The sequence below is a fragment of the Halyomorpha halys genome, unplaced genomic scaffold (genome assembly GCF_000696795.3).
Source record: "Halyomorpha halys isolate HHAL.00 unplaced genomic scaffold, Hhal_1.1 Scaffold235.1, whole genome shotgun sequence".
NCBI classification, from domain to species: Eukaryota; Metazoa; Arthropoda; class Insecta; order Hemiptera; family Pentatomidae; genus Halyomorpha; species Halyomorpha halys.
In genome coordinates, this window is record NW_027114604.1 from 790,426 (window position 1) to 813,089 (window position 22,664).

Genomic DNA, 22,664 nt, shown 5'->3' on the forward strand with positions numbered 1-22,664 from the left:
TACAATAAAATAATATTTAGTTAGGAATGATCCACTGTGGGTGGGGGTAGCACTTTTTATGTTTAATATGAAAGGGGAAAACCACTTTGATAGATATTGTGAATTTGTAGTTAGTTGACTCTCTGGACAATTAAACATCATTGAGAGATGTTATATATAAAACGTTAGCTTACAGTGGATCAGAAAAATCTATTGTAATACTTATTGATTCGAACAATATGTTCAAGAATATTACAACATATTACATGGTTATTGCATTTACACAATTGAAGTATTTACAAGAAATTAAAATATTTATTTATATACGACTTATCTGATGATGTTAGTTCACGCTGTAGCTGGTAGGCTGCATCATGTTGGGCTATAGCGGTTAGAGAGGCTCTAAATTGCTTTAATACAGATCAGGAGATAGCGGTGTTGCTTCAATTTAATGTTCATTTCTCACTTACCTATGTATGAAATAAATTATAATAGGAACTATCGAGATAAAAAAAAAATATTGAATCTGAGTTTTGAACAAAAACACACTTTTTTAAGGTTCTCTGGGTCCAAATAATCAAGTTTTGCAAAATTGTTTGTATGTATGTGAACAACCTACTTAAAAACCAGAAAGTTGTACAAAACAAATAATTTGAACAATACAGATTTTGTTTTCGCTGAAATCAATTTACTGGAAGAGCAACCTTTTGTCAGCAATGCAACACTTCTTTACCATTTCCTCCAAAATGGTTTCAAAGATTTTGATTGATCTAACATCAATGTACAATTAAGTGGTCTATAATATCACCTACGTCTTACTCTGAAATAGTCTGAGAGAGCATAAATGCCAAATTTTCAAAAGTTCCTCTAAACTATTAAATTTTTATTAGTGATGAAAATTTATGTAACCCATGAAGGGATTTGATAGTTCACTTAACGAGAAAAAAATTTGTTTTCCAAGTTCAAAAAACATATTAAAAAAAAGAGTATGAGTAGTAATATTAACATATTATATACTGCTAAAAAACCAAAGAGTTTAGAAAAAATATTATGTAACAAATAAAATCGTAGAAGGTAATGAAAAATGACGATAAACACTTGAATAAAAGAACTGTTCAAACAGGAGTTAAACTGCAGGGTGCAGGCGCAGTTCTCCCAGTATGATCAATGTTTTTACATCACCATAACTATTAAATAGTTTTTTTATTTTAAATTTCACTAATAATATCCATCATTTAAATATGGTGCTACTTCAATCTCGTATTATTTCATCTAAATATTTCTTAATATTGATTATTCATTATTATTTTGTAAAATATAATTTTAATACACAAATATAAATATTTTTAAGTACAAAGTTCATATTATTATTTTTTCCCATAGATGTAAGCGAAAATTTAACTTTTGATTTCACAGATGAAGAGTGCCCAAACCTTATATAATTTTTCGTCCAACTTAACAAGAGTTAAGAAATAAGATAGAGCAAGTGAAGGAAACAATCCTCAAGACACTGTACATACAAGCTGAGGGAAACTATTCCATTTATCTTGTAAATTCAGAAAGAGAAAAGGATGCCTAATAAAAACACAACAACCAGACAGAGGGATCCTGGTAGATCCTACAAGGTACTGAATGGAAACTTCCTAATTTGATCATGATTAAAACAGCTTACATCCCAGGAAATGTTAATGTTAAAGAGGGTTCTACAGGTAAATTTATTTGGATTCACGCATGACACAACTGTGAATCACTTTTATTTATAGGAGTTACAATGTTATAAAATTGTATTTCTGCTTTACTACGATGGCAGCACATCTTACAAATAAAAATGTTTTGAATTTACTTTAAATCAAACGCATTCTAAAGATAATACTGTAGACTGGTATTTTCTTTGCTGTAGTTATACTTTTGACTATCTCAAAGCTAGGAGAACTGTCACAAATTAAATCGTCTGCGCAAAAACCAGTCTACGGTATGATAATAGATCAATTTATCTAAATCAGATACAACGATAATAATTTTTAAATAAAGACTCTCCAAAGGTACTAATATTGAAAGATGGTAGATACCTTACCTTTGCCTGCTCATGATTCATGAAATTCCCAATGGGTTTGATTACATTCTTAATTTTTAGTATATGCTTCAGTAAAAGGTACTAACTATCTGTTTATTCGACTAAGTGTTGCCATTTTATTTGCTTCTCAATGTAATTCTATCATAACTTTACATTTAGAAAATGCACCTGTTGGATATGGTCATGACAACACTAAAGTAGAAAGGGTTACGAAATTATACATGCGGCCATTAAAACTTTACAAAACAATGATTTTATTGTGAATTCTCAAATGTAATATAATATTGTGTTAATTTTCAATATATGTGTTCATCAAGTTCTAGAAAAAATTCTGTTACCATTCATGGAAGACAATGTATAAATAAAAAAACAATACAGTCTAAATGTGCGTATAATATATTTACAAGTTCAAATAGAAAATATAACATTTTTTTTTAAATCTCATATATTAATATACTATTTTAAATGAAAATTTAAATAAATTAAACAAAAAAAAAAATCAGCAATCAGAGCACCTTCTGCTTCAGGTAGTTTCGGGGATGTGCGTTTCAACATACATTAACAACTTAATTTTACAAATAAATAAGAAGACAATAAACCTATAATTTTATGGGTAATTTATATTATAATCAATAAAATTACATGAGGTCCTTTTCAAATATTATCCAGGTGAAACATTATTGTTTCTGTTTATGAACAACACTAAAAGATTCCTTATCGGACTTCTATCAGATTAATAAAAATTCAACAAGTATTTTAAATTTTGAAAGAGCACATTTTTTTGTATAATTTTAATGATTTTTGAATTTGATTAGGTTTGAGGGTCATAAATAAAATTAATACTCTCACATATCATTATACTTATCGCTAAAAATGTTTTTTTATTTTTTTTTTTACAAAATAGTAGTAAATGCTACATGAATATTCCATTATAGTAAAAACATCAGGTATACGTTACCCAGTTTTAGCAAAAAGTGTTTCAAGGCCCAAGTTAAGAAATATTTAATGAACGAGTAACTATGCCCTCGTTAACAGCTTGCATTACATTTAAAATATTTAAAAGCTGTTGCGGAAAATAGAAAAATATCAACTAGAGAAAGTTCATTTAAATTCGAAAAATGTGACTCTCAAAAGAACATAAAAAGGCACTGATTTTCAAGCTTGTAACATCAAAGATTAAACAGGCAAAAGTTACATTGATAAAATAAATTGAATAAACAAAATGAAATCAGCTTTTAGTTGTACAAGAGATATTTTTAGGTCAGGAAAAATAGGGCCTTATTGAAGTTTGACATGTCAGTGAGAGCGTAAGTCTACATGGATATGTGATCTGTTTACATTGTGAATATGTACAAGATTAGACTCATGATTAAAAAAATAAATAAATAAATATATAAAAAATAAAAAGTAAAGTTACTTGTCTAATATTACAGACCCAGCTAAATTTGTACATTCATTTGCATTTACATTCCCTAACAGGGATATTAAGAGAACTTGGTCACTTGTGAAAGACATCATCTTGAAGATAAAAGAGCTTGCTTTTAATTGGTCCCTCTATTTCCCTACATTTTAATTTTTAATGTTTGGGTTTGGTTTTTAAATCAAATTACTTTCAATTTTTTTAATGCATTAAAATTAAAATTTCAGTGGTAAAGGACTTAGAATAATCTATAAAACTGCAGTTAATTCTTTTTTTATTCTTTTTTCTGTGTAAAAATATCTAAACTAAAATTTCCCCCAAAAGGTTTAAAACTTAGGGTATATCACATATTACAATATTTATTTAAGTAAGTGGCCATGGCAAAAAGAGGAAAATATTATTAGACTAATGAATTTCTTTTAAAGTTATTGAAAGCTATCTTACTTTATTTATAACATATTTTTCTTACTGTGTAAAATACCCTTTTGAATAATTTATAAACAGTGAAATATCTCATCAGGTGTCTCTGAAATACTTTTACTTAATGTGGCTCAACCAAGCTCTGTTATAAAGTAGGGAGAAAGGTTAGAGGAGGTTACACTGACTGTTAGCAGGGCCACAAAATTAGACAAGAAACAACAAAAAAGTAAATATGTGCTTCAAGTTATTTTAATAAAAACTATTCAAAGTAAATATAAACATTAGCTAAGACAGTATTTACTATTTTTGGTCATACAAATGAGATATTTAAAGACGTTTGGCATTTTCTTAATCTCTTGTTGACAATTATTTTAAATACCCTGAATACCATTGACTAGTTAAAAACTGGCATCAATTTATTCATTCAATAGCAAACAACGGCTATTTCGGAAACTAAATTGTAACGAAATCTCAAACTTGCAATAAACTTTATAAACTTAATGTAATAATATAATATAAACAATTTATAGAAATGTCTTTTAAACCTACATTAACATTAGTAACTTTTAAAAATTTTATCAATTAACAATACTGGTTTCTTTGTAAAGATATTCACACTTTTTTTTAAATACAATAGTGCTCTTTCTCTCTATACATATTTATAATAAGTATATATTTATATATAATTTATAAATACTGTACACAATAAGTAGAAAAAAGGAATATACAGAAGAATATACAAGGAAGAGATTTTCTTGAAAAATTATCAAGAAAACACTGATACAAGGAAGGTCAATAATAAAAAAAAATTTAAATAGAGTCGTAAAAATAATTAAAAACAAATAGCAACGTACGTATAGTATCACAGAAAGTTTTATAATGACTAGACTTCGGTGTTAGAAGTTAGAAATAGGGGTCTTTAGTTCCCTTATGTCTACTCAGACATAGAACAGAGCATGAATCATGATTTCCACACCCTAAGCTTCCGCAAAGAAACCCTCTTCAATCTGGAAACAGCTGTCCTCATGTCAGAAGTCATGTCCTCATCGCTGAGAGTTTCCCCTTCTGAGTGCACTTCCCTCTGTCTCCCATAAGGCCCCGAATCACGAACACTTCTACTAAGCCCACTAAGCGGAAACCGAACTTTTGCAGTAGGATCACTTAAGGCTTCAGCAACTGGTAATTTGCTCAAACCCCTGCTAAGACGATCGAGTGTAACTGTGCGCAGTGTACTCCCTGTTCTTCTGATTTCCCTCTCACGAAGAATGAACCTCCCTATTGTTTGCCACTGGGATTGTGTTCTGTATATGTTCTCATCATCTGCAAGTATCCTTTGAACTTTTGCATTCGCACTCCATTCTAGTTCCTCTAGTAAGATAAACCTGGTGGGATCTTCCATTCTTCTGGCCTTTACTAATGCTTGTGCTAGCACATCCTGTGCGCATGCACTTTGCGGCATCTTTAAAATAGCATAAGGTATTTCAGGGGAAACATTATAAACACAAACTAAGAAATTGTCAGCTTCGTCCCATGTTCTGGCCTGTTGAACTCGTGTAGATCTGATGGAAGATAACCAAGCTCGACTGCTAGGATCATCACCTAAACGTTTCAATAAAAATTTCCCTTCTCCCTGCCACTGAGCTTGAGCTTGGAGAGGACATTCTTGGGGATCCAGAACCCTTTGAGAGGCAGGTGCTTCTCTGTCTTTCCTATCCCAACCTCGAGAAACTTCTTCGACTAAAACATAATCATTTACCTTGTCTGCACTCTGTCCAGCCTTTTGTAAAGCTTGAAGAACTACTTCATGAGTTGTGCTCTCTTGAGTTATCTTCAATATAGTAGATGTTTCATCAGGAACTACTCCATACACCATTAAGAAGAACATTCTTCTCTTTCCAGTTGGTCTCATCTCTTGTTTTGCAGGATTTTCCTCTTTGCACCGGTCAAGTATGGTATCAGATTGACCTACTGACTCTTCTTCTGTGCGAGAATAGACAAAGAGTGTAGATAACTGTAAAGGCTGATTTTGAGGAGTCCGCATACGAACATGACGATATCCTGGTCTGAGGCATTTCAATGGCATTACCCTCTGACAAATCATATGATTTGTACTTGCATCCAAAACAGAAAACCTTAAAAATGCTAAATCTCTGAACATAACCTGAAAATAAAAAGATTCATTCCAAATAGGGTTCAATGCATTCCTTTGAACAACTTTTGTTTTTTGTTTGTTACAATCAACAGGAATCCCAATCATTTCTATCTCGACTATAACATTAGCAGTTAGATTGTTCTGGCAAACATACTGACCAGATATGACATTTAGAATAATCTGAGAAGAATGAAGGCCATCAAACTCCTTATCCCATGGATTAAATCTTCTGTACATCATGTGAGTCCTATCCCTCATAACTGCTGGTTTCAATACATATCCACAGCGGCCATTTTGCTCAAACATTGCTGTGTTAATGTGCAAAGCGCTATCTTCTGTTTGATAATTCAATGCAACCATTTGAATGCCAAAAGCCCAAAATATCACAGGATTAAAGTTTGAAGAGTCGATCCTCATACCAGCAGGGTAAGTACGCATTAGTTGGGTTTCTGTATGAGCAATCAGAGGTAATGTCTGCTTTCTGCAGAGTTTCTTAGCTGAGTTTTCATTCAGAGATGTACACTGGTAGCAGGGATGGTAGGTGTTAACTCGTTGCTTAGGATAACTGTGGGAGTCGGAGCTGCTAGGACTGCCCGTGGGCCCAACTAGGCTTCCACCACTTCCCTTCTTCAACATGGCGCTTGTAGCTACTGAAGGTACTGCTGAAGCTCGTTTACAGCGTACTGAACTATTAGGACTGATTGTGTTCAATTGACGAAATTTAATAGCCTAGAAAAAAAAAGTCTATTTGAGTTTAAACAATCAAAATGAAATATTTTTGTATCATAAATATAAATTAAAAGTATGAGAAAACTAAAGATAACACCTTATAAGAAAAATTTTGTCTTATACTCCTTTACTTCTAGCCTCTTATACTTCAGTTTCCTGGTAAGTACTGTCACTGATAGATAAAGTAGAAATCAAAATAAGAATTTTAATACGAATCAGGATTGTTCTCCTAGAGTTTTAAATTAGATCTGTCAAATATAAGTTAGACACTGCTTGAGAATGCCTTTTATAACAATTCAGAAACATGAACTGCTTAGATTATTCATATATCATATCTTTCTATAAGGGACATTTTGTAACCTTGGTTTGACAAGGGCCTAATTGTTATAATCATAATAATGTGAAACAGAGCTTCTAAGTTACAATGTCCAATTAAAAGTTATCTATAGATTGAGGGACGTTGGGGCGCAGGTCCCAGCAGTGCGCACGGTTCGGAACGTTGTGGGTTCGATTCCCACCTGGGGCATTGGGGCAGTTAAACATTCATTTTTCGGCGGTCCCGAAGAATGAATCTTGACACTCCCACCTTGGTTAGTACGCGGCAGCAACCCAGGTAGCCATAAGGGGTTGGCAAAAAGGACCACTAGGCCCACTTGCCGGACTTGTTCTCCCACTAAATACATCAGTACCAGTACCAGTACCAGTATCTTTAGATTGAACTTTGTCACAATATCTGTTCCTTCTTTATTTCTTACTACTATATGCTTGTTCTACTATACACTTAATACTTGTTCCTTAAATTTTCAACCTATGGGATTGACATTAACTTGGAAGATACGAGCTTCTTTGTGAGTGATTTTAGAAACCCTTTTGTTAGTTTGAGCCTTATCAAACCAAGGCAACAATTTGCCACCATCTGGCATGTGGCATACATGGAGTAGATAGAACTCTAATAGAATATTAATACTACCTGAGAAGTAAATATTGGCTTATTATTCTAGAAATGATAAATAAATAAAATATCAAAAGATTAGAGTCTATTCAAAAGCCACAGAGCATTAAAGAAGAAAATAACAATAAATGGTAAAACCTCTCAGGCACATAAATTCCTCGAATCAATATTACCAAATCATTAAAAGTCAATATTGAAGTTTAAGAATTTAATTAAAGACAAAAAACAAACCTGAATATATATTACGAGATCTGAAAGTTCTCTGGCAATCTGTTTCTTCTTAGGCGCAATGCCATCATCCTCCATGACCCAATCCATTTCCAGCGGTTGCTGACTCGCAGGTGATTTTCCAGTCGATCGAGATGGTGTTTTCAATGCACTGTCATGACTTGAAAGGGAATCAGTCCTCGGGCAATCAGTAACAGTTGCTAAAATTTAAATAAATCTTGTTATTTATTGAAGATTAGATATTTATAAAACCTGTGATTAAATAAAGCAACTGGTCATGTAGAAAATTAAATTTATCATTTAATATTTATTTACAAATAAAAATTAATTGATTATTTACTTAAAAGAATTATTTAAGGAAAGACCTGACAGCAGTACTGAGTATGGTTGATAATAATAGTTGGATAGCTCTAACTTTTTTTTGTTTTTTTAACAGCTTGCCTTTCATTGAGAACCTGTACAGCCCTAAACTGGGAATATCAAGAGTCATTTCTTGTGGTAACTACAAAATACAAAATTATTGACTGAGCCAAGTGAGAATCAAACCCATCAACATTCAAAACCAAGCACTCTGATACTCCTGTCTCCGCCTGCTCAACTTTGTCTATTCATAATTTTTCTAATATTAACTTGCAGCTATTGATGCTATTGATAAATATTTTTATAGTTCCTTATCAAATGATCCAATTAGTTGGATATATAAGCAGACGTTTTGAAGACCTTTCGGCAGAAATCAGAGGTTAATAAGCTTGTACTTTCACTTAACTTTAAAAATATATATATATACACAGTAATTAGGGAGGCAGTGTGAGACTGACAATAATCTAGAAATTGAAAAAGAAATGGGAGCTAGAAAAGTTAAAGGAAATTGATAAGGTTGATTGATAAGATCTAACTTCCAAATGAAATTCCCAGAATCACAGTTGGATTCAAACAGCGTATTGTGTACATGAGTATAAATAAATGACAAAGAAGAGTAAAAAAATGACATTGTCAATCAGAATTACTTAAATTTTAAGTTTCAACTATCTAATTACAATACAAATATGTTCCATACAGACTTTCAAGGTTATTGGATTAAGTACTCAGCAGTGGAAAAAAAAGATACTTCATATTTCTGATTTTAATGGCTGATTATGAGCCTTATGTTTGCTTTGTGGGTAATTTGATTATTACAGACAATGTTTGAACAATATATCCTAAAATAATCCCTTCTGGATCAAATAGAATGGAAATAATTGCTCATTTCTTCTAAGACTGTTTTACAGGACTCTTTTCAACTATAAGTTGGTTTTTGTTGCTTTTATCATCTTTGTTTTTTTCTACTAACAAATGTCCATTATATGTTTTGGTCAAGGATAATGGTTCTTTCCGATGATAACATGACTAGTAGAGAAGGTTTGAGGATCTTATACAGTTCAGAAACACTTAGAATAGCTAACACTATACTTCATGACACATTCCTCTGGTAATAGGAGACAAGCAGCTATAAGGAGAGGATTCGCAGTTGACAAACGATGGGCACAATATGACCAGATGACTCATTTACATGCCCCCTGTATTGAGAAATTGCCATTAAACTTGAGGTCTGGAGATGGTTTCAATTGATGACACAAAATATCCATTGTTAGCTCAGAAAACATACAACAGAAACTGAGAAAGCACATATTTAGAGTGAGTTATCCTGCAGTGAGGTATGGAAGTGACAAACTCACCCTACGTAAAAACTTAGTCAAGAAACGTGCAATGTATTAGGAAATACAATATGCAAGGACTTAGACCTCCATGGTCCGTTACCCACATAAAAATAATTATATCTTGTGGTACAACTTGTAGTATGACAATGTTTGTAAAAGTGATTATTTACCGATCAATAATGGACATTGGTTTTCTTCACATGTGAGTCTTTTATCAGTCTTTCACTCAGAAGCTGTGATCCCATTTGCTCTATTTATAGGTGAATAATTAATTTGTTGTAGGTTAACACACAAAAATTTTGCCTAATACTTGGAGCACATAAGAATAACAAATTAAAACTGGCTCACACAATCTATTAGTATGAATCTAATATAGCATTTGTGGTTAGAAAGCTTAGCTATCCTCCTTCAGTGACTTAAATTAACTTCAATATAATTTATTTTTAATTATAATTAAAATATAATTTCTTCTATACTAAACAGGAGGATCAGGACCCTTCACTGTAGCAGCTATAAGGAGACTACACTCTGTCAGAAAACCTATTATAAAGTATGAGGTGAAGATAGTCAGAGGTGCGGTCATTATATAAGTAAAATATACAGTAAAAGAACCCTAGAGGAACAAAAAGGCAGATATTTCAGCCTAATTTTTTATTACTTTAATGAAAACTATGTATAATAACTATTCAAAATTGATGAGTCTGCCAAGTATAGGTAGAGGGAATACAAAATGGCAGCTGTTTTAATATATTAAAAAAAAATTAATTTTCTTTTGGAACTACATGTCTTTAAAATTATCAATAACACTAAAAAAAAACAAACTAATAGAACATCATTTAAAGAAGTATAAATATGCTAAAATATGAGCTCTAATATGGCCACTTAAGTTCTATAGTTCGAGAGATATAGCTTTTTTAAAAAGCAACATTTCTTAAAAAATGCATTGAAAAATCAACATTTTGTCAAATATCATAAAAATTACCACTTCTATGAAGGTAAACATTATAAACTACTTTATAGTACATTTAACTAGCTTTAATTTGAGTGCTGGTAATTTCTTGTACATCTTATGGTTCCGGAAATATATTTTTCCATAAGTCAAAATTTTTGTCCAAAGAGCTAGAAATCAACATTTTGTGAATTCATTTTGTCGAATATCATGAATACTACTACTCCTATGAAGATAAAGGTAATAAACTACTTTATAAATTAGCTTTAATTTGAGTGTAAATTGACATTTTTAAGTCAAATGGTTTTTGAGATATAGATTTCTTAAAATAAATTCACTAACTACTGATTTTTCAGTGCATTTTTTATGAAATGTTGCTTTTTAAAAAGCTATATCTCTCGAACTATAGAACGTAAGTGGCTATATTAGGGCTCATATTTTAGCATATTTACTCTTCTTTAAATGATGTACTATTAGGTTTTTTTAGTGTTGTTGATAATTTTAAAGACAGAGCTCCAAAAGGAAACTTAATTTTTTTTAACCTGCTGAAACAGCCGCCTTTTGTATTCCCCTAACCTCATCAATTTTTACTAGTAATTATTCATAGTTTTCATTAAAGTAATCAAAAATTAGGGTGAAATAATTGAGTTTTTTCTCCTCTTGGGCTCTTGTACTAATATTTGTGGATCATTAGTGACCGCTCACCCGACCATATTCTCCTTATATCGAATATAAAATCAAATACAAACACCTTTTTATATAAATAAAGAATTATTGATTTATAATAAAAATTCAATATCTCATTTTTGTCTATTAAAATTTAGTTATACTGTATTATTATTTTTATTTTTTTTACTGATTGTATATTTTCCAATTTGAAATAATAAAAAAAATAGTCAGTATTCTGAATCAAATCAGTTTTTTTTTTTTTTTGCATAAATAGATAAATACTCACCCTCTATGTTTTCATCATCGTCATCGTCATCATCATCATCTTCATCACTGAAATCGTCATTTACAGAACCACCTGAGGTGTTTGAAATGATAGAAGATGCTCTAGGAGCTTGATGACTCCTTGTTTTCCCTCTCTGTAAAGGATAAGCTGGTGGTATATCTGCCATCAATTTTTTATTTTTGATTAATATTCTATACTTCAGCTGGGCTGGTGAAGGCAGACAAGGTTCGTCAGAAAAATCAGCTTCAAATAGAAACTTTGTCACAAGTTTGTCACCAAAAACACTCTGAAACGTAAGCAGAATAATTTGAATTTAATTTTTTGTTTTTTTTGTTTTGTGAATAATAATTACGGATGATATAATCGAGGACATAAGATTTGTAGGTATGAAAGTAGAGAATTCACAGAATTGAATAAATGTAAAGGTTGCCAAAGTAGTATTTATTTAATTTAGTTTGTATCTGCTGATAACTTCTTCCCAGTAATAACTTGGGATAAAACCCTTAATAATTATTTAAAAAAACATAGGATTTCAATCATGTCTTTATCATTAATATCTGATTTTAATTTATATAGAAATAAATATTTGTCAAAGAATTCCAACTCGTATATTTATTACAATAAACATATACTAAAAGTAAATGGTATATTATAAAATAAAAATGAAATAATGATTTCTATTCATAAATAAAAAGTCTTGTTAGGAACAATGAGCTCAGTCATTTGCTTTGAGTATATTTTATTATAATTTTTTTACTGAGTGATACAATAACAGTTGATATACTCATTAGCAAATTATTACGCTACCTGAAATATATGTGCCATACGAGTCTGCTGCTGAAGAGAACAGTGGTTTTCGATTGAAAGGATGACAGGATAAGGTGAAGTAACAAAGGCACTTCTGTTGATTGCTTCAACGACAGATTTAAATTGGATCTTAGTTGTGAATGTATGGCCATGGTATATCTGAGGCGAACCATCATCACCATCCCAGCAGTCCAGTTCCACGCACCGACAACCAGCTAACAACACCTGAAAATGAAATTTAAGTGAGAATATTTCAGAGAATGTTGATTGGTTTTTGGAGGGAAATATGTTAAAAAAATAATTCAAATAGTTCATATGAATCACTAAAATGAAAGAAATAATTTTGACTACAAAATCTATTTATCAGAAACATAAATCAATCTACGCAGTATGATAATTTATTATTATTTGATATCAGTGCTGTGCTGTACCACAACTCATATGTTGTAAAAATTCTTTCTCAAGTCAGATAGGTTTTGTTGCATTAATAATTGAATAATGACAAATGAATTTAAAATAAAAGAATATTATCTAATGAAAAATAATATTAATAGTACGGACAAAATTCTCCAGAAAAAGAATAAATTCTTAATTTAATTGTTTTAATAAAATAATTTGTATCTTAGTTTAGTTTCAAACATTCTTTATTATTACTTTAAACGTCCAATGTTTAGGACAACCTGGACATTCTGGACAATCTTAAATATAAATTTACACCTCCTATCCTACAATTAAAAAACTTTTCGCAGGTTATTCTCCCCAGGTCAATGAATTTAGACAAATTCAACCTATTTTGTCACTTTTACATTTTAAAACATTGAATTACAGATTAAATAAACTTTTTTGGTCATAAGATATAAATATAATCCTAAGCTAGTAATGATATTATTTTAATGTGGAGGGTTCAAAAACTCAATAATGGTTATGCATGTGAACATATAAATACCTGGCTGTACAAATCCACTGAGGATTCTCCTTTAAGCTGATGGCCAGTGAGGTATGTGTTGTGGCTTGAGGCGATGTAGTAATGGGAAAGAGGATATTCCATCTCTTTTTCATCAGGGCTCACTTTTTCACAGACGAATGCAAAATTTTCTTTGTCCATAAGAAACCTCGCAAAACCTTCAAAGGATAAGCAGTTGTGCGATCTCAAAGTAGGATCTGGTTCATGCCTCTGCAAAAGGGAACATTTATTAAATTACAAAAAAAAAAGAAAAAGAAATTTTCAAATGAAAATATAAAATGAAATTCACCTGAATCAGCTCTTTAACTTCTTCTTCAGTATGTTGTTCCAGCTGCTTCGTTTCAAGAAATTTAGCAAAGTTGCTCAGAGTTATGACTTGAGATTTAGAGGTATCCACTCCAGCACAGTTAGTTACAATGCTTGAAGTTGCTATGGCGTCAAATATTTTTTTCTTTTGCATTGCTGGTGTGTTCCTGTAGTCCATAAGATCAGCTGAGCTGTTTCGTGTTAGCAAACCTTAAAATAATTGAAATGTTTGTTTTATATTTATATTTAATTTAATTTAATTAACATTGTTATCACAAAGTTTACTTAAAGTTTCTAATTTCTTTATATATTCTTTACAATATCTTTAATTTTTTTTTTTTGTTTGACCTACCAATCTTTGGTGCTCGGCTTGAATGTTCTGGAGAACTTTTTAGACTGCCGTCATTGAGTGAACTATCTGACATACTTCTACAGCTCATAGCAAACTGGTCAAAAAGATCTTTCAAATCCTTCCGAGCTCGTAAGCTGCAAATAAAATATAAAATCAGCAAATGCATCAGAAAAATTATTTATTAATCTAGGCTTTATAACTTTGGTTAGAATAGGTCAGTAACCAACAGAAAAAAATTAATAACCTGCAATTTTTAGAATTGATAATAGAAATATTAAAATTATAATGACTTATCCTTATTTGACATTTTGTTTATACAATTTATATAATTCTTTACATTTAATTATCCATTGTCCAATTGAAACTTGGATACACAAAGAAAAAAAGAGCAAAAATTATTACATAAAATTTACAATTTCTTAAAACAACTGGTGTTAAAGGGCCTGAGATGAGTTTCTTTGCTCTTTCCTAGGAGACAGATAGTACTCAGATATTGTTTGTTTTAACTCAAGGCAGTTGTAATTTAACTTAAGTGGACTTCAACATCTCAGCTTTAAATTGACCAACCCATTCTTAGCTTATTAATTTTTTATGTCATCATTTCCAGTTTCCTGACTGCATACATTAGGGGACTAGCCGTTTAAAATATTGTAGAGATGTATTAATTATAATGACAAGAATTTATATTCAATGAACTATAATTTATTGACTATCAGATGAGTAGTCTAACACTTAAGGAATTCGGTTTGGAAATGAACAAGAGGTAGTCCGAAACATCATCCCATTCATAACTTAAAAATATATGATGCTTAAAGTGTTTGATTTTCCAGACAGAGGCAATATAAAATAATATATGAGCCTTAGCAAATAGTGAATACTATTTGTATTTTTTAAATAATATGTGTTATTAACTTCAATTTATAATTTTTTTTCTTGAGATATTTTCAAGAAAATATCTATAAGTTTTTTATCTTTAATAATTTCATGATACATTATATTTATTCATGTCCAATTGTCAAAGCGTTCTTATATATTTCACTATTATATCTTTATTTTGTAATATTAATCACAGAGTAAATAAAATTCGAATAGGAGGGCCTCAGGGGAGAACCACACAAAAATCACTTAGTGAATTATTTCTAACAAATATAAAATGTCATAATTAACACACCAATATGAAAAATTAAAAAAAATATATGTGCCAGGGCAGTACATATTTTCACAAAATCATGTTTGCAAGGATATCAAAATGATATAATTAGAAAAAAAATAAGGCTAAGTTTAAGGGGAAGACCACAAAAAATATATTGTTAAATATTTTTCATTAAATATTTAAACAATTTATGAAAATACCAGCATTAAAGGCTGATTTTTTAAGTTTTTCTATTAGCTTACATAACCAAATTTTTAATATTATAAAAACACACAATCATAAGCATATATTTTTAACCATCTTTAAAACTGAAATAATAAAATATTTAACCTGAATGATCGGAACAGAGCCACAAAATCTATAAAATCCAATTGGGTTTCATGAGTGATTGAGCCATGCCTGAAATGAGTAACAGGCCATATAACTTCTTTTTTTACCCTTTCCCTAAAATTTATAAAAAGAATATCAATCATAATACCATTTAAAAATAAATAAATAAAAAAAAGGATATCTCAGATATGATGGAAGACTACACTACCTATGGTGATGGGTAGGACTGGAAGAGTCTAAGTGATCAGAAGAGCCTTGAGGACTGACACCTGGCCTCGCTTCCATTTCACTAGAGATGGAGCGAGACCTCGAAGGAGGAAGAGCAGGAGAGGGGAGAGCTCTTCTGTAGCCAGTGTCAGACAAGGAGCACAACTCAGGCTGAACAGAATAATAATAATATAAAAAAAAAAACAATGTTAAATAATATATTAAAGTTGTGTATTAAATTATAAATAATTAATATGTATCAACACTAACCCTTAATGTTTGAATATTGCCGATGGACCTTTTCTTTTTATTTATAAATTTTGTTGATGCACCTCGCCTAAGAGTCCCATTATCAGGTGGAGATATTCCAGTAATGTGACCAGTGCTCGCCCAATCACGACCACCAAAAACCTTCAAAATAACATGATCTTAGAAGAAACACTATTGAAAATTTTGTGCTGCTCAACTGAATTGAGTTACTACAAACACATTATACTTATAACTAGTACAATTATTTTTTGAAATTTATTATATATAGTTCCTGTATAATTATTATAAAATACATGGTAAGTAAATATGATTTTTTTGTTCTATATCCTTCATATGTATATATAATTTAGTAAGGTGTTTTTTTAATTTTTACATCATTTATTTTATATGTATAATATTTAGTTTAAAAAAAATGAATATGAAAGATTATTTTTAACGATTACATATTTGTTAATTACGTATTGTTCTACTTCGACCGTAAAAATTGATGTATAGGAAGATGGTCAGGGATGCGGTCAAAGGAGAAACAAAAATAGTTTACAACTATTTATTTTCCGACATTTCGCCCCACTTTGTATGGCTTCATCAGGGCTGTTCAGAACAAACGGGTGAACAGTCACAATGACAATGACAATGACTGTTCATTGTAAACAGATTGTCAGAATCGGGTGAACAGTCATTGTCATTGTCATTGTGACTGTTCACCCGTTTGTTCTTGAACAGCCCTGATGAAGCTCTACAAAGTGGGGCGAAACGTTGGAAAATAAATAGTTGTAAACTATTTTTGTTTCTCCTTTGACCGCAATCCTGACCATCTTCCTACACAAACCATCTTTTTGTCATGGTTTGGAGACAAATTTGTACCTTCCATTATCACTTAAAAGAGATAGTTCTGCCTCTTAGAGCTGTTTTATTACTTGACAATTCTCCCTTCTTTCCAGCACAGTCGATTTTGGGAACCAAAGATAGACAAATTTCCATTCATTATCTTCCATCAAAAGTCACATCTCTGATTCAGCCAATGGATCAAGGGGTGATTTATAATTTAAAGAGAAGGTACGAACAAATATTCCTGAAATTTCTCCTATTGAAGAGAATAATAACACTCTTTTCAGCGCATAAAGCTTGGTTAAATCCCCCTTCCACACAAAATTGAAACTTTCATGGGGAGAAATATTGGAACAAGAAGATTTTATCTAGAAAACCTTTTTTCTTGGTAGTATTTTGAATTGTCTTTCCATCTAAAATTTCTCCTTTTTTCTATGATTAGAACATCTGCAAGCTTCATCATTTTACTTTTACCAACGCACTTATTTAATACATAGTAAGAAAAAAGTATTATGATTGTAAAATATTTAAAATTTGAGTCTTCGATGTAAATACATATTTGAGGCTACTCGAGTCCAAAAAACTTAGTCTCGCAAGATGGTCTGAGTGTGAGTGTATCTGTTTGTGTACAACCTAGTTCAAAAATGAAAAATTGTATGAAACTGAAATTATATATTCAGGACAAGTGTCCTATGTATAGGACGATGTATATCCTGTATATATCTAGGATGTGAAAACAACGTTTTCACTGAAATTGACTGACCAGAAATACCACTTTATAGTATCGATTTTTTATATATTTTTTTTATTTCATCAAAAACGGCATTAACAATTTTCATTAAACTTAGTGAATAAATGAGAAATTAAATGAGTTTTAATACCAGAGAGGTCATAGTTTCATTGAAACAGCCTAACAGGGTTTTAATGTAAAATACATTTAATTTTTTATATTTAAAAAAAAATAACTAGTTCTCATTGTTGGCAATACATTTAATTATTAATATTATTATTTTATTCATGCTATTAATTTATATATCTATTATTTTATGATTATTATTTATAATTTATGATCATATAAATCTTAAATTTGTAGAAGTATTTATAATAATAAAATAATACAAGTTTAAAAGATTATTTTAAATAAAATATTAAAAATTATTGGATTTATAATTTGAAGATTTTTTTAATAAAAACAATAATTTAATTATAACAAAGTCCTACCAGGAAATCTACAGGGAGATAAATGACCTGGGAACTGAAATAAGAATCAGAAGACTGAGATTCTACGGGCACATGATGAGAATGGACCAAAGCAGGCTAAACAAGAAACCCTTTGACAGAATCTGTGAATATAAGAGCGTAGGAGGATATGTGAAGCAAATAAGAGAGGAAGCAAAGAAATTGAAAATAACAGATAAAGACTGCCTGGATAGAGAACAGTATGGAAAAAAATTGAAATAAATAAATGCTCTTGCGGCAAATAAAGAAAAATGGAAGGGTACTGCATGATAGGAAGAGAGGGAGCAAATGCACACAGAAATGATGAGAAGATACTGGGAGAGAAGAAGAAAAAGTGAGAAGGAAAAAGTAATGATATTCACGTGGTCTTAAAAGGCCATTCCGTGGAAAAAAAAGAATAAAAATTTATTCATTATGTTTGTTGTTTTGTTTTGTTCAAAATAAAAAGTCTTGATTAAGGCCTGAAATGTTGGTACTAACAAAATAAGTTTTACTTATTTGTGCTCTCCATACCCCTCCCTCTATCCCCTCCCATGACCATCTTTTCCTCCTATAACAACAGGTCAACAAAAAAACACATCGTACTTAAAATGTTATAAATAATAGCTTGCAACAAATATTCATATTATAACTTATTAAATTTGTATCTTATTTAAATATGTGTTACTTCTTGAGTTTAAGATGAAATAAGAATAAAAGTATTGTATTATTACAGACCGTGAGCAAAAATATAAATAGGAACTATTTAAAAATAATTGCAGAAAATAAAATTCATACCCTAATTGCGTCAACTGTGACAGGCATAGAGCAATTTTCTTCATAGAAAAGTTGAAGATACTGCTCTTTCAACCAAAACATACGCCTATCACTAGACTGAAGATGTTTCTTTAGGCCCCGCACAACACAGCATAAGCCATTGTACCATAACCTGTAAAATAATTGTCAAATTAATAAACTATAATTATTAAAATTTATACCATTTCAAAAAATAATTTTAATATATTTTTTTTTAAATATCTTATTTGTAAATAAAATATAAAAATAAATATAGGATGAAAAAATAAATATACATATAGAAAAAAAAATATTGTGTATAATAAAACTAAACATTTTACAATGAAGTATTCCCTTACTTTTTTTCCTTAGAAAATCTTTAGGTTTTCAATAATCATCTGTATACATGAGAATCATTAACTTTAATTTATCTATCATTAAATAAAAATTAAAATACTCCAATAGTTAATTTAACAACAATTGGTTTCTAAATGACCAGTCTACAACAATTTTTCATAACTAAGCTAAAGTTCAAAGAAAGAAAAAATCAATTAGACAAGATACAAGTTGATTGATTGTTAGATTATCAAAATGATAAACCATTTACATTGATTAATTTTGCAGTTCATATCTACTGCTAAAATACTTAAAAGTGTTGCCTGATGCCTCATAATAAATTTTAAAATATACTTGATAAAAAATTTTTTTTTGACAATATGTTTAGTGAAAACAATGTTAACAAAGTGATTTAGAATAAAATGGTGAGAGACAAAATATAATAAATAACAGTATCAGGGCCTACTAATGGGTTTAAATAAAATGAAAAAGGTATCATTTTTTGACACTAACTTTAGATGTAATTTAAGGAAAAGTTTGCTAGACAGTGCGATCAAGAAAGAAAACGCACATATAAGAATAAACTTTTTTTCAATGTATAGTAATGTTTCTTCCTAAGCTGAAGGCTTTTATCAGAGCTCAGAAAATACAACAATTCAAAATTAAAGGAACAAAGAATATTTTGTTTGCTTTTATAATTTAATTGTGAAATTCTTGGTTTGCATAGCTTTAATGAAAGTTATTAACTTAGAGAAACAGCAAACATTAAAAAGAAGTTTACACTTTTTTGTCTCTTCTTTCTTGATCTAGCCACCTAACCAAATTAGTGAAACATATAAAATTTTAATTTTGATCTTATTCGAAAAAACATTATGTTTCTATATCATTAGCTTTCAAGTTATCTTGTTGAATTTTTCCCCCCTATTTATAGAATTTTAATTTGATGAAAATACATTTTTCACTACAATTCTTTTTGTTATATTTTATATTATTTAATTTTTTAAGTAGTAAGAAAATTTTTACTAAATAAGGATCGAAATGTAAGTATTTAAAAGAGAAAATATATGTAAATAATAAAGTAGCATGATTGAACATAAGAGGAATTTTCCATCAAAAGTGAATACACCCACTTCCGAAAAGTACTTTTTTTTTTTTAAATTAAAATCCTACACTATAAATTTATTCTGTTTATTTTAAAATTTCAAATTTTCCTCAATCAAAGGTTGCCAAGGTGATGCCTTAACTCACTCACCAACAACAAACTCTGAGATTCTGTATTTGATCATCCACTCTTAGTGGCACCATTTTTATTGAAAAATAAAACTTATCATTAAACATTCTAATGTTTCTGCAATAATAAGAATATCATAGTAAACATGATTCTGGCAGTCTATATTTGAATATAATATAAGGCTGATGTATCATGAGCATACTTTTATCTAACAGTTCAATTAAGTGTTCTGTACATTCTTCTTCAGCCATTTTACTGACTAAACAAAACAAAATGACAAACTAGTTCAAAAACAAGCAGGCCATTAAAATTAAAACAAACAAGTAATTCAAAACTATGCCTAACAACACCCTATCTGAGTTAGGAAGGAAATTGAAGGTCTGCCCTACATTGGCCAATCAGAAGCAGAAATCCACCCAATTGCATTCCAAATCGAATTTTAACTTTTTCATTTGAATGATCAACAAGCACACTGCACTTGCTATTTTCATCTTACATTTAGGATATCAGATCTGGAATTTATTTAGGAGATTTAACCAATGTTTTCTTGACTTATAATACACTGAAAACCTCTATATATACAAAACAGATTAGTTCTGAAATTAAGAAACCATTTACCTGCTAAGGGTTGGAGGAGAGAGAAGGTATAACACCCTGTTATCACTGAGGTTGGCTCCGTAGACCAGCGAAAGACAAACTTCATTTGGCGAATAATGATCAAGTGAATACCTTTTGAAAATTTGAATAAAAATTAATCAATTCTTAAAAAAAATATATATCTTTCAATGATTAGTAAAGGTATAATAATAATAATTAAAAATAGATCATTTGTAATGAAAACTAAAGAAATATAACAAGGTTTTATTATAAGAAATTACTCATAATTCTTTTACTAGCCGTTCTGTTTCATCAGTAGTAAAACTACCATTTAATTATTTTAACATATTGAGCATGATGAGATCGCTAGAGAAATTTTTATATTTTTGAGTTTGGTCATTTTTAAAATTTTTCTTTTATCTCAATTATAAAAAATGTGGTAAAAAATATTATGGTTACACCATTAATGCCTAATTTTAAGCTCGCCTTACTTCAATTGTTGGAAGTTCAGGGACCTCATTGACCGACTGTGAAAGTTGTGATGGCGGTCACCAGATAAATTTGTAATTCCTAGACATAGTTAATTTAATTTTTTTAGCTTTAATACAAGAGTATTTAGATTTATCAGTATTTATTTTTTAAAGTAATTGAAGGGGAAAAAAATTTGAGGACCAAGGAAAGACTGAATTGACTAAGTTGGAATAGCGGTAAATATACGATAATTATGATTATATTCTCTTTTCAATCACTTCAATCTTCATAATTATCTATTATATTATGTAAATGTAAATTAAATAAATTTATAATTATTTTTTCGGTTATTAATTACTTTCCTTTTCAACGATACACAGCTAAATTTCTGCTTTAAAATGATATAATATTTACCTTCTCAAAGTATTATTAAGGAAGTCATCTCTCTCCTTATCCCTAGGTCCAAGGACTACTTCTTTGACCTGTGTCAGGTCCAGATAGCCCTCTTCCAGAGAAGGTTCGGTTCCTGACCAGCGAGAAGGTGGAATTTCCTCAGGGTTAGTAGATAGCGAATAGTCAGGTGGTGCCGCAGGTCGCATGGAGGACCAAGCAGGACGTGACCACACTATCAGCGAGCAGGAACGTTCCAGTCTCACATATACAAGTGTAGAGCGTACATCTGCCTCCCAGTGGACAGCTGTACTGCCATGGTGTAACATCTGTTAAAGGAGAATTAATAATTACAAAATGTTCAAAACTTACGTGGTTACTCAACTCAGTTTTTTATTAAAAACATTAAGAGAATCCCTCACCAACAAACATGAGCAAAAGGCCAAAAAAATTTGAAACCAAAATAAAGTAATAATATTTGATTAATGAAAAAAAAAATTTTTTTCACAAAATTGCCAATCCTGACCTATTTATTCAATTAAATTTCATTATATTTTGGGTTAAAAATGTTGTCTTATTTTTTAAAATTTTCTACGAAAATTTATCTAGATCATAACTTCAATTCAAGGATTTGAAGTTATGATCTAGATAAATTTACTTTTTTTACTTACTTATACTATAAGGTTCAATGCTGAACTGTTAGCATAAAATAATGAGCACTGACTTGTACTTTTAATATACATGTTGAATTTAAAACGATAAAATTAATTTAAAATTTAGGCAAATCATTATTGAATTACCTTGGAATCATATTTTGACCAAACTGCTACTAAAAAGATTTTTGGAAGATTATT

The 22,664-nt window shown here is 30.1% G+C and overlaps 1 protein-coding gene across 1 annotated transcript in view; it reads right to left on the reverse strand.

Moving 5' to 3' along the window:
- Positions 1-2,431: 2,431 nt before the first annotated feature.
- The window catches only part of LOC106679946 (uncharacterized), a gene marked incomplete at its 5' end in the record, with an annotated part of 308,178 nt that continues 287,945 nt past the window's right edge, over positions 2,432-22,664 (reverse strand). Inside the window, 13 exon segments of the mRNA XM_067051769.1 lie at positions 2,432-6,774; positions 7,958-8,154; positions 11,556-11,841; positions 12,363-12,587; positions 13,309-13,536; positions 13,616-13,842; positions 13,985-14,118; positions 15,468-15,581; positions 15,676-15,845; positions 15,945-16,085; positions 18,789-18,939; positions 20,971-21,081; positions 21,835-22,139. Coding sequence (XP_066907870.1) covers positions 4,855-6,774; positions 7,958-8,154; positions 11,556-11,841; positions 12,363-12,587; positions 13,309-13,536; positions 13,616-13,842; positions 13,985-14,118; positions 15,468-15,581; positions 15,676-15,845; positions 15,945-16,085; positions 18,789-18,939; positions 20,971-21,081; positions 21,835-22,139 — 4,209 coding nt within the window.